At 39.5% G+C, this 13,307-nt stretch overlaps 1 protein-coding gene across 1 annotated transcript in view; it reads right to left on the bottom strand.

The window, feature by feature from the left end:
* Positions 1-2,424: 2,424 nt before the first annotated feature.
* Positions 2,425-13,307, bottom strand: part of LOC114668924 (troponin C, slow skeletal and cardiac muscles) — a 28,801-nt gene continuing 17,918 nt past the window's right edge. Inside the window, exons 3-6 of the mRNA XM_028824952.2 lie at positions 12,500-12,646; positions 10,701-10,815; positions 6,446-6,582; positions 2,425-2,971 (exon numbers count right to left, since the gene is read on the bottom strand). Of these exons, the coding sequence (XP_028680785.1) occupies positions 2,940-2,971; positions 6,446-6,582; positions 10,701-10,815; positions 12,500-12,646 (431 nt within the window). The 3' untranslated portion in view covers positions 2,425-2,939. The remainder of the gene's footprint in view (positions 2,972-6,445; positions 6,583-10,700; positions 10,816-12,499; positions 12,647-13,307) is intronic.

The raw sequence follows: 13,307 nt of genomic DNA, 5'->3' as shown, positions 1-13,307 counted from the left end.
AATCTTAAAATTTTAGGCACTTCCACCTCTCCTATCTTCTTTTTTTTAACCCTTTGGACAATGCTATCGGAAGAAGAAGAAGATTTGACCATTGTGATCATACTGTACAAGAATGCTCCCTGTTCAAGCATTAGCTGAAGATTAATAAATGACACAGATGGACAAGCTTTTCTCCATCCTGATTACTGATTTGTCCTGTTACAGGATAAGTCTCTTTCTTTAATTACGATGTTGATTTCAACCACAGGCATCACTAAGCTGAAAATAATATGAGTGGCATCGGGCCCAAGGCAGATACACCAAGTAGTGATGAATGAAACAATTCACACAAAATTGAATTTGCAGAGAACCTCAGTGTGTCACTTTGCAAAACAAATGTGCAAAACACTTTAATTGAGATTTGTGCTATTGACACAACAAGAAAGTCATTTGGTTTATGTGCCGATGCTTTCACATACAAAGAGAAGCATAGACACTTGGAATAGGTGAACATGTAGCGTGGTGGACAGAAGGACTTTAGGGACTTTCAAAACTCAACTTGATGTTATTTTGGAAGAATTAAGTGGATAGGACTGGCGAGCTTTGCTGGGCTTAATGGCCTGTTCTCATCCAGATTGTTCTAATGCTTTAAAAAAAATGTTGATTTCTCAAGGTTGTAGCGGCGCTACTGGGTAAAGAAACTTCAACTCCCAGCAGCCCCTGCACTGGCTCTGATTGGTCGTCTGCTGAGGGTGCCGGGACTGCTGTTGACAAGGCGGCTGGCGCGACCTTTAAAATGAAGCCAGTTCTACAGAGAAAAAACAAGAGAAGTCTTTTGTTGTTTCGTGTCTGGAGTCGCCTGTCTGTTTGCCGTCCCGTTTTACTACTGTGCATTCTTGTTTTGTCCTGGATCGTCTCCTATTTTGGATGTATGATCTGTCTGGTGTCTTCCTGCTGCACGAGGACTGTCTGAAGATTTGTTGTAACCCTGCGAAGAAAGGAGCGCGTCATCATGTCATGGGGAAATACCGGTAGGACCGATCTTTACGTTCACATACAGTGTGCTGATCTCTGGACTAGCTACCTCCATCGTTTCATTTCATCAGATTCCGTTTTTCATGGACTTCACCGTGTGTGTTTTTTGTTAGTTTTCTGTTGTTGTAGAATTCGTGCTTATTGTATATCGCCGTATAGGGGTGGGATCATTTAAGTTTGTGCAGTTACAGTAGATTTCATTTATTCTTGTTGTTTAATACAGTCTTCAATTTCTGTTTTATTGCCGGTTGTTTTTGTTTGTCTCTGTGATGAAGGGTATATGCCAGTTGGGCCAAGGCTGGGTGAGTTCCCCACCGAAAAAATAAATTAAATCACCGTCATATCGACGGTGTGAATCATAGCTGGGTTTTTAGTTCGCTACATGACTTTGCATCAAGGAAGGTAAGAAAGGTCAGGGTTTAGATGGCAGGTATGCAGTTTAGTTTGTGTGTTTCTTGTTTGTGCAATAGTGTAATGATCAGGTTCTCTTCTTTATATACTTTTTGTGTAATATAGGTTTTATGAAATTTAGTTTTATTTTGCATATATTATTAGTTGTACATACATTTCATCTTTCAAAAGTCATGATTATTTATGTGCATTGTTCCATATGTCATAATAAAAGTTCCAGTTAGTGCAGAGTGGTGTGTTGTTTGTTGTTGGCAGATGGAGACAGACTCACAATTTGTGTGCTGAAGGGGAGGTTGACCCATGATGCCATACAAGCTAGAACCACCGCTCTGCGGAAGTGTGTACAAGGCTTAAGGAGCAGTATTCCTTGTTGTCCAAAAGCTCATCTTTCACAATTGCAAAATTACCTGCAAAACCAATTTTTGTGCCAGTTTCACTCCTCGCTATTAGCACAGAAATCCAGTCCATCTAAGGGCACTCTGACACGCATCCACCCATTCTTATCACACCATGCCAGTTTGGAAACAGCCACCTGTAGATCTTTGGATCAAGAATGAAAGTCTGGGAGAACTTGCAAATGGCACCACCAGAGTAAGAGTAAAAATGGGGACCTGGAGCTGTGCAGCAGTAGCGCTCTCCATTCTGCTGGCCCATGTCTTCTGTGGACTTTACTCATTCTGCCATTGTTAAATGAGAGCTGGGTTTGGTCAATCCTCTCATTTTAGCACCCAGTTAACCCAATCTGGAGTCCCAGGTGGCCAACCAGAGACAGTACGCTAGTCCTTCTTGGACCACCCCAGCTCACTGATTGAGACTTTAATGGAAGCAAATAATAAAAATCATTTGAAGACACGCACATATGTACTTTTCTCATTTCTCATAATCCGATAGTCTTTCCAATTTACTCCTTTTCAGTGGCTGTGCCCTTTTAAGGTTTCCTTAATTTCAGCCATTGAGGCAGTTAGTGTCTATTTTTGTGCAGGTTTTCAGAGACTGAGCTCAAGAACACATTGCATTTTATTAATTCTTCAACACCTACAATTCTTTTATACCCAAGCTCAACATATTTACAACATGGCTCGCCGAAAACACATGTCAGGGATAAATTCTCTACTTGCACGCTGTTTCCCTGCCAGCCTTTCAGGTATAAAGCTTTTCACATGGGCTGGCAAACTGCTGGCTAACAAGTGGAGCTTTTTCTTCTCTGACATGATGCCTACATAAGAATAAAATATCAGGGAGGAAGAAAAGAAAAGTTTTAGGTGCAGGGAATGACATTTTCTTCATGCAATCTTAAACTGTCCACAAGACAAACAGATTCACATAAAGGCCTGGCTGAATCTTGGTGCAGGATCCATCTTGCGGTTTGCTCTTCATGCTATGTGCTGATGTTGTGTCCAGCCTGTTAGGTAAGTAAGGTGGGCCAATATTACCCCCCACCCCCCCTGTCGATGTTACTGTCCTCCCGCGGGGCTGTGAATGGCACAGTGTGGTCAGCTGTTTGGGATCTCCGCTTACTCCACTCCTTTCATAAATTCGAGAAATTCTGCAAAACAACAGACAGAGAAGGAAGAGTTATAAGGCGGGTTTTTCATTGAAAGGATTTGCAAACTTTTCTTTAAAATCAACAGTGTCTCAAGGAGTTGTCATCAATATAAGTTTCTAGGGTCTTTATGTACTACCAGCAGTACAGAGTACAGTGAAATCTCTACTTGCATGTGCTAATCCACACTCCCCGGCACTACACTCTTAAAAACAAAGGTGCATTTACTGTATGAAAAGTAATAAATCCTGACTTTGTACTAGTAGCTGATTATTGTTAAGTAGAACATTATTTCAGAGTGATGCCATAGGGCAGGGGTCCTCAAACACGGCCCTGGAGGGCCTCAGTGGTTGCAACTTTTTTGTTCCAACCCAATGGCCTAATATGAAGAACTTATTGTTCAAGTAACACTTCTGCTTCATTTTAGTTGTCTCGCTCGTTAAGATTTTGAACCCATATTGCTTATTTTACTCTTAAACAGCTGTATTCTCTGTTTTAAATTGTTCCTTATTAGCAATAAGATGCAAATGACAAAGGAAAGCAGCAGTTCTCCATTTAGCTTGTTACCATTTACACCTGTGTGTATTTATCATGCACTATTGGGTTTAGTGAAATACTTGGAAGAAAAGTGAAGAGAAAAAAATGAAGGACTGAGAATTACTCCTTCATTTTAGCCTTCAAATCATTTGGATGATATCCTTAGAAAGGGGAAGAAAATCTACGAGATGAGAATGACCTGACATAGAAGAGTTAAAGCACTAACAAGCCATGAAATTAAATTATTGGCAAGAATTGCTTGCAGGTTAGAACAAAAACCTGCAGCCACTGCTGGCCCTCCAGGACTGTGATTGAGGACCCTTGCCATAGGGGAACTGTTTTTGGTTCCCAAAAGACCCATCCACAGGAAGGTTCCAGAAAGAACCCTTTATTTATTTAGATCCATTACTGGCTCCATACAGTAAATAGCCATTAGTAGATGGTAACCGATCTGGAAATTACCAATGGCTCATGATTATAAAAGGACTCTTGCTCTTGCTGCATGCATATGCAACACCGGCCTAGTTCAGGATTTCTTAATCTGTTAGTATCCTACAAGTAATCTTCTTAGCATTACATTTCTTTCTCAAAAAAACATATTGCAATTTTTAGCTTGAAAATGGCATTTTTATTAAATCTCGTCTTTGTACTGTAAAATGTGTAAAACAAAAGTACAAAGTCATAAGTGCAGAAAGTATAGTAATGATACTAATAATAATGAGCTACACACGTGCGATTGACACAAGTGTCACTTTCAGATTCACCAGAATCCCTTTTGGTTTCACTGACCGTTTCAGTTTCACTACCTGAAGGCAGAGTCACTTAGTCATCACTGCTGATGAGAGGTGTTTCTTACGAGATACCATTATGAGGCTAGGAGAAGATGCATCTACAGTACAACCTTGTCAAGGTAACGCTCAGGCCTGATGCTTGTGTAAAACACGTCTACACCATTACCCGAGTAAAGCTTGGCACTAACGCTGTTGGCACTTTTACAGCTCGAGTAAACATCGGGTCTTGTGCGAGTGGCACTTAGGCTTTTTTACAGTGCAAGTGATGCTCAGATCTAACGCTAAGGAGGTTAAAAATTTAACTTTTTCAAAGCACAAAGAACCAACTTCATATGCAAAGAACTCTTCCCAGAACAAAATGGTACTTTTGTCAAACAATTGGTCTATGCGGAACCACAGAACCCACTAAAGAACAATAAAATGCCATTAAGGAACCAGTATATTTTAAAAGTATATGATCAGTATGTATAACAGCCTTCTGTCTCCCTTACCTGACATTATAATAATTACATAGCCAGATCAAGAAATTGCTTCCCCTTTATCAATGAGTCTGTTATAACTGACTACAGTAAAAAGGGGCACAATAGGAAGAGGTATTATTGAGTGTCAATGGCTTACACAGTGAACAAAAACCTCCAGTAACACCTTTCAGCACACCATGGCAGTATAAAGAAAGGCCAGACCAGCTAAAAAGAAACATGAGGAGCAGTGTTGGAGAAAATCTTTAGGACCCTTTAGTGTCTTGGTCTCTTAGGCTCACAAGGTTTCTAACTGTGTTAAATAAGCAAGTTTCCTTCTAAGAGATTCAGCTGTGTTCAGCTTATCCTTGAAAGGATCCCTCACGATTACCAATGTAACAAAGATGCTTCGTGCTGACTTTTGTCTTTCTCCTTTAAAATATACTGATGTTTCCCTAGGAAGCAGACTCCTAACTTGTGTCTCACCATTAAGAATATATTCCATTATTTGTGTTTAATTTACCCTTCTTTACCTTTTTAAGTACATGTACTTGCCTATAATGTGCATGCTATCACCTATATGCTAAAGATGCTCTGTTATCGTCATATGTATAAACGCTTTGAGCAAAGAATTGATGGAATGAATGCATCTTGCTTGGTTTGTTTCAGACATGTCTTTGTCAAATAAATTTCTTACTGTATATACAGTGCATTTGTATTCTATTGAAAAACTGAACCGGGGATCAAGAGGAATTTTACAGTTCATCTGATTGGTGGCTACAAGTGAAGACTTACTTGTACTGCACTCTAAAAAATAAAGGAGTCCAGAGTGGTTCTTCAGAGTAATTCTATTGGGGGGACCATACTTGGTTCCCAAAAGACCCATCCACATGAAGGTTCCAGGAAGAATTTCTATCTATTTAAAAAAGTACCAAACTTCATGCAGTGAATAACCATGAATAGATGGTAACAGATTTGTGAAATAGCAATGGGTGATGGTTTTTAAAGGACTCTTGTTGCATGCAGAACTATTGTTTTTAAGAGTGTATACTGTGCCTTTGGTAACGCCTGAGATGGCTCAGTTCTCCTTCAACCCAGAAATATAAAGCAGGGTTTTCCACCCAGGACCCTAGCCCTTTTTTGAATCTTCTTTGTGTTTATTTTACTATGCACATACTCATTTAGGGCATATATGGTGTTATCAAGAAAGATTATTGGAATTTGAAATGCTATCTTTTTAAATACTGAAAAAAGAAGAAATCGTGTAGAACATGTCAAAATTCAAATCAGTCACTAATATGGTGTTAAATATGACGTACCAAAAATGCAGAGAAAGGAGCGCACTGAAGGGGATAGATCTCTCAACAAGCCCAGAAACATCTACAAGCCTACCATGACCTGCTGAAATCAATGCCTGAAGTAATGGAAGTCTGGTTAACCCTGCTTAGTTATTACCATCTCAAACTTGCCGAGATGAGTAAAGTTCAGTCAATATTTGTGTGACGGCTTCTGCTAGCTTCATTCACATTATCTAATGATATGCTGCTAGCACAGGCTCTGGATCCCAGAGACTCTGAATTGGACAGATTGTAATGGTGGCGACCTGACATCAAGGGGAGTGCTTATACACAGCATTTTAAATACCAGAAAGTCTCTGTCCACCCATGCCAGTAAACAAGACATTGCCTTACCGTCATAGTCGATCTTCCCATCATTGTTTTTATCTCCATCCTTCATCAGCTCTTCTATATCATCCTCTGTAATGGTTTCTCCAGTGGCTTCCAACATTACTTTTAGTTCTTCTAGATCAATGTATCCATCGGCATTTCTGAAATTTAAACAGATTGATAAGATAAGCATTTATAAGGCAAAGATCAGTCTTAAAGAGTTCCTTTTTAACTTATAGATAGATAGATAGATAGATAGATAGATAGATAGATAGAAGTCCTATCTATCTATCTATCTATCTATCTATCTATCTATCTATCTATCTATCTATCTATCTATCTATCTAGTCTTTTCTAGTTTTTTCTAGTTTTTCCTGGTTTTTGTTCCCAGCTTCTACTTTTAGTTTGACTCTTAATTAAGCAAACTGTTATTTCTCAGTTTCTATATTTTGGGGTCAATGTAGAAAATTTAAAAGCACAGTAACTTTAGTATTTTTTTAATTAAAATGTATTAATCATTCATGTACACTACATGTTAAAAGTTTTAGAACATCCCCATTTTTCCAGTTTTTTTTTTTTTTAAATGTAAGCAGTTCAAGTCTAGTAAATAACCTAAAATGGCATAAATGTAAGCAGTAAATTGTGAGAGGTTTAAGGTTTATCAAACATATTAATATAATTTTCAGAGTCTTTTTTCAGGGAGTAATTTACAGTTTTTCTGCACCAATTGAGGTAAAGGACGCCCTGATCTAAACCATTCCTACAGATGTCTCAATTTTTGTTAAATCAGGGCATCCACAGAAAAATGATGTAGACAAGGGCAGAACGTGTATTGCTATCATAACGGTGAAAACAAGGCGATTAACAAAAGAAAACAGACAGACCATTACATCCCTTGAAAGTGTGGAGCTTTCTTTTGGAGAAACTGCACAGAAAGCCAAGGTGTCAGTGAGTGCAGCTTTTTACACCATCAAAAGGAACTTGAGAAATGAAGGAGCCTCTGATGGGAACAGGTCTGCAAGACCCACCGCCAGAACAGAATCCAAGGACACGTTTCTGAGAGTCTACAGCTTGCGTCAAAGGTGCCTCGCAGTGCAGTAATGCCTACATTATGCTTCAGAAGGTGTAGCAGCACAGTTTGCTCCAACACTGCTTTTATACAGACAGAGGATTTGTAAGTAATCAACAAACACTGGGACACCTGTAGGAATTGTTCCCATCAACTTTCAAAGTGTCATCAACTTCCATTGCTCCTGATACGTTGTTAACCCATTATTTGTTTACTGAAAAAGGCCTATTGGTTTAATTCTGAAAATTATATTATTTTCCAGTTTTTGATAACTTTTTATAACCTCTGTCGCTTTATGGCTTACACTTGTACCATTTCAGGCTATTCTCTAGACATAAACTGGTTAAATTTCAATACAAATAGGAAAAATGGGGGTGTTCCAAAACTTTTGACCAGTAGCATATGTTACATGGGGATAATGTAGTGTTTTTTTAAGCTTGGTTTTTAAGATTCTCATTTTACTTTTTCAGGTGTTCCAGTATTTGAATTCAGGTTAGTGGGTCTGATGCTGAATTAATTGTAGCCTTTAGGTTTTCCATATCACTCATCGCTCATTGTTAATCATTATTATTAAAAGCATACTATGATGGAAGGAGGAAAACAATGAAAGAGAGTTAAGGATTTAAAGCCATAGAGAAAATACAAATATATTTCAAAATATCTTATTAAATGTAAAAACCACACTGCTGTGCTTTACTGAATGCTGAATAAGCTCAGAGAAAGAAGACCAGGTAAATAAGTAAGATGGTTCACTGATTGTGAAAATGGCTGGGAAAAGAGCCTACTGTTGGGTATTTATGTATATTTTTGTGTTTTATTGTTGTTTGTATTAGTTATGAATTATTATTTGCTATATTTTTGTTATTTTATTAATTATGTTCTGCCTTTGTGTTGTGGGCGGGGCCATCCTGTCCTCACTCCTTCTGAGCCCTGAGCCTGGCCACAGATGAAGAAGCTACAACAGGAGAACATTCGTGTATGAAGAAGTTTTGTGTTCTTGTAAGTACTGCCAATTTGTTGATCTTTTGCTCTTGGTTTTTGGATATTGTTTTCTAGATTTACAGGCTATTTTTGCTCTGTTGCCTATTTTTGCTCAATTTACTTATTTGGCTGACACCTTTATCCAAGGTGATTTACAACATTTATGATACATGTGATTATGTTTCATTTGGTTTTTCAACTGGAGTATAGACAGGTCATGTGACTTGTTCATGGTCACACAGGATTTGAACCCACATTGACAGGGTTTGAAGTCCAAAGCCTTAACCACTACACCACACTGTGTAAAGACACACAGCCATAAACGTGGGGAGCAAAATATAACATTGGAAATTGAAGGTTCTGGTATAGAGAGCCTCAATGGGGCCAAACTCTGGTAAGCAGCAATGGCTCACTTACTTTTTAGTCTTAAATAGTGATGGATTATCTTATATATAAACGTCTATGTGTGCAAATGTGTGTGTGTGTCTGTCTGTCCGGAAGTGAGAGGTGGAGTTGGCGTAAGAGCTCCGCATCCAAGGAAACAGAAAACTCACTTAGCTGCTAATAACATAAGCGAGGCGAGCACTTCAACAAAACATAACCTCAGAAGAAAGGCAAAGTCGATTAGCTGCTAATACACAAGCGAGGCGAGCACGTCGGCTAAACGAATCCTCAGCAGAAACACAAAGTCGATTAGCCACTAATACACAAGCGAGCCGACCACATTGGCAAAACAAAAACTCAGAAGAAAGACAAAATCGCATAGCTGCTAACATTGGCAAAATGGTATCCCTTTTACTTTTCCTCCCATCACTAATACACAAGCGAGGTGAGCACGTCGGCAAAACGAATCCTCCTAGGAGAGAGACGCCCAGAGTAGTTCCTTTCAATTACCTCACATCTCTACATTTCAATTTTTTTTCTGACAATTTCAATAGTTTTTGGGACCCTGGGCATACACATCTATAGGGTTATAATGAGCAAGCAGGTGAAACAAAAGATGCTGCCCTATGGAGCACAGCTAAAATTACACTGCAGATGTACCACGCACTTGATGACAAACATCGGTGTAAATTTTTCATTTTCATTGCCAAATATTGGGCACTGTAGACCAGAGATGAACAAAACAATTCATTTGAAATTAAATTTGCAACAAAACTCTGCTTTGCTTTGTGTTCTACTTTCGAAAAGAAGTGTTTTATTTGTGTCAAGAAGTGTTTGCATGTATTCATTTTACATTTAGTATTTAAACCAAGATTTCTAGTGAAAAACAGAAGGGTGTATATTGTAATGTTGCAGCTGGAATTCAAATTCATTTTTTTCTTCTTTTACATATGTCGATTATGTGCCTCGTTCTTTATTTTGGATTTTGTCTATGCATGTAAGCTGCCTTTGCTGTGTTCCATGTGTTTTGAGGGTGGTCCCACAAAGGGATGGGGTCATCTGTCAGTCACTGAAGGGTCTCCTACAGTTCTTGGTGGTTCACTGGAGTTTATTGTTCTTCTTAAATAATTGGATTTCTGGATTTTCGACCTTCTGCTAGGTTTTTTGACATTTCTTTGGATTCTGCTTTACTTTGGACTGACTTGCTGACAGCTGCTTATGCCTTTTGTGCACCTCAGGGCTTCATTGTGTGACAGAGCATATTTTGTGATAATATATTATTAAGATCTGGTGTTTGCCCTCATTACTAGCCAGGGTTTTACAGTAAATTTCCCTCCGTTGGGCAATTTTGGAAGTTTTTCAGACTCTCAGTTCATAACACATATCCTCAGCTAGGATAAGGTAGTGGCTAGATAAGAGAAATGGGGACAGGGCTGAGGTTTGACTGTGGCGACATTATGTGTTTTTCTGTGGATAAAACCCAATAATGTGTGCAATGGTAAGCTTAGGTGCATCTTTGTGGGGAAAATATGCAGCATGTTACATTTTCTTTTAAAATGCCATGCACTCCTTTGCAGTGAAGGGAACGAAAGGCATAAATAGAACTGATTTTACCGGTGTGGTACAGATTGAAACATTACACAGCTGCTGGGAAGAACACGGGTAAACATGAAAATGTCAACAAGACTTTAGGAAGCAATACTGCTTGTTTTCCACCACAAAAAAAAATATACTCCAAATCCCCATAAACTATTTTCATAATTGCTAAATTGCCTGTGAAACAAATTTTAGTATCAGTTTCATAAAACCGTATGCCTGTTTCGCTCATCACTACAGTAGACTTACTTGTCAAACATTCGGAAGAGTTCTGCAAGCTCCTCTTCTGATTTCCCCTTGCTGTCATCTTTCATGCATCTCACCATCATGACCAAAAATTCATCAAAGTCGACCGTGCCACTGCCTGAAAAGAGAACAACAAAATGGAAGACGACTTCTCTACTGTTTCACTACTTTGGATGGAGTAATACGGCCCCAGTATCAAGGACATCTGAATTCAGGGCCACAAGTTAATTTATTTCTGCCCACAGTGTCCAGAACGAGGAAGCTCTTAGCTGCGCAGAAAAAAAACGGAGTCCTCTGATCTTCTCAATAATACTATAGAAAAATTACATTAATGTTTGTTTGCTTCCTATCTTGCATCTCAGAAATGTATAACAAATTCCTTTAATTGATAGGAACATGTTTTCTAGTAAAGTTACAGCAAGTTCATATACAAGCGTCTGTAATCGATTGTGGTCACATCCACTCACTACAAAAACAATCTATCCATCCATTCTTTTTAAATGCAGTTTTGTCACAACTATGATTGAAATCACACAATCCTCCCTCAAATTAAATAAGCATGACCATCTGCTCATTCGGTAATTCCAGTTTTCTCCATATTTTATGTCCCAAAACCCTTCATTCAAAAATATTATTCCAAAAAACTATCAAAACATCGGTTGGTCAATTTGCTATTCGTCTATTCAAATATTAACCAGTGCACCCAGTTTTGTCACATCTTTAAACATCAAATACTCCAGTTCCAACTCTCTATTTACATTCATCCAGTCATTTACCAGATTCGGCTTTTCATATCTATCCGTCCATTTTCAGTTCAGGGTCAGAGCCTACTTTGAGAGCACTGGGTGAAAGGTAGGAGCACATTCTGAAGAAGATGCCAAGTGTGGACTACCAGGGGGCACACCAGCCACCCAAACAACTGACACAACAAACACAGATACAAGTGCTGTAAAATAGAAGGCTTGTATTCCGTGGGAAACGTTTTCCAGTCATTTCCCACTATCAGTCACAATACAGCCCAGAAATACAGCACACAGCACTTCTTCTCTTCCTTTATCTCCATCCTTCCTTCACCTCAACCCCACCATAGGCAAGTATCGTCCCTCTTCCATCCAACTCTGGCTCCCTGAGTAGTGGTGGCTGGTTTCCTTTTGTAGGATACCTGAAAGGACTCTGAGTGCCAGATGAGGTTCTTCTGGTGGCAGAAGTGCTTGTAAATAGGGCTTGGGAAAGGTCCAGATGCCCCCTGGCAGTGGCCACAGGCCCCAGCAGGGTTGAGCCTCCAAGCTCCAAACCTGTGGCCCCACTGTAAGCCAGGGGGGCTACCTTGTAGCGTTCTATGACAAATGCGTTCCCAGCGGTCTGCCACACAGGCCATTGCAGGACACCCTCATCCCCACACTGATGATCACTCATATTAAATTAGTTATCTCATCCTGCATATCTTTCAAATAAGAAAGGAAATCCAGGATACGTGAGGAAAAGTCTACAAAGGTTTTTATCCAAGCAGTCTGGAACTGTGAGGCAGCGCTGTCACTCTCTATTCACACCCACCTTAAACATATGAAAGATTTTATTCAGACTAAAAATGTATCCAATCACCTGAGCTCTAGCTAATCATTCACCCCAAAATATCTAAATTTGATTCACTTGTCCTTCCACAGATTCCCATTACAAAAACTAGAGCGCTAAAGAAAATGGGAGAGGCAGCCATGGCTTCCCACTGCTGACATTTGTCTGTTAAACCTCTCAGTCCTTCGATTTTTGTCAATCTGACAAGCATCAGTCTGCTCACATCTTACCATCCTCATCTACTTCATCGATCATCTCCTGTAGTTCTTCAGGGGTGGGGTTCTGCCCAAGCATTCTCATGACTTTGCCCAGCTCTTTTGTACTAATGCATCCATCCTCTGCATCTTGAACAAAGATGTCAAACGCCGCTCTGAACTCTGCCATTACAAAATAAAGGGGGGGGATAAAGTATGAATTAGAGCTTTGCGATAAGAATTCTTACCGTATATAGAATTGTTAGACACTGGGCCACATTTTCCCTGTTACTTGACCCCAGAATTTGTTCAGCAGTCATCTGTTATCAAGAAGAGATGGCCGGTGCTGTTGAACCATACACTATAAACTGATCTTCGGTGAGACTGCCCTTCAAACTACTTTGGGCACTTCTAAAACATTCAGAAACCAGCTTAATCCAGTTTAGGTTTGTGACGGACCACTGCTTAAGTTAGATGCGTTGAGTACACTGTAAGCATCCCAGGAACGGGCAACAGTCCACTGCAAAAGCGTATTTGGAATCTTCAGTAAACCTAAGATACAGATCACTAGGACGAAGATGGCAAAATGGAACATCTAGAGAAAAAAGAAATGTGCAACCTTCACAGAGTGGAACAATGGGTGTGTGATTTGAACCTGAGCCGCTGGATCTGTGATGCAACAGCACTCACTGTTGTACCACTGCCTTCTGGACCTTACACAGCATAATCTGTTCTTAATAAATGGAAGCCAAGTTGCCAAAAGACCATTCTCTGCTGTTCAGCTTTGTTCACATGGACACAAGCAGTCAAACAAACCCATAGGAATATAGGACATTCCTGATGG

This window comes from Erpetoichthys calabaricus, chromosome 18 (assembly GCF_900747795.2).
Source record: "Erpetoichthys calabaricus chromosome 18, fErpCal1.3, whole genome shotgun sequence".
Classification (NCBI taxonomy): Eukaryota; Metazoa; Chordata; class Cladistia; order Polypteriformes; family Polypteridae; genus Erpetoichthys; species Erpetoichthys calabaricus.
Note: the sequence above shows the minus strand (reverse complement) of the source record. Positions and strands in the feature narration are given on the sequence as shown.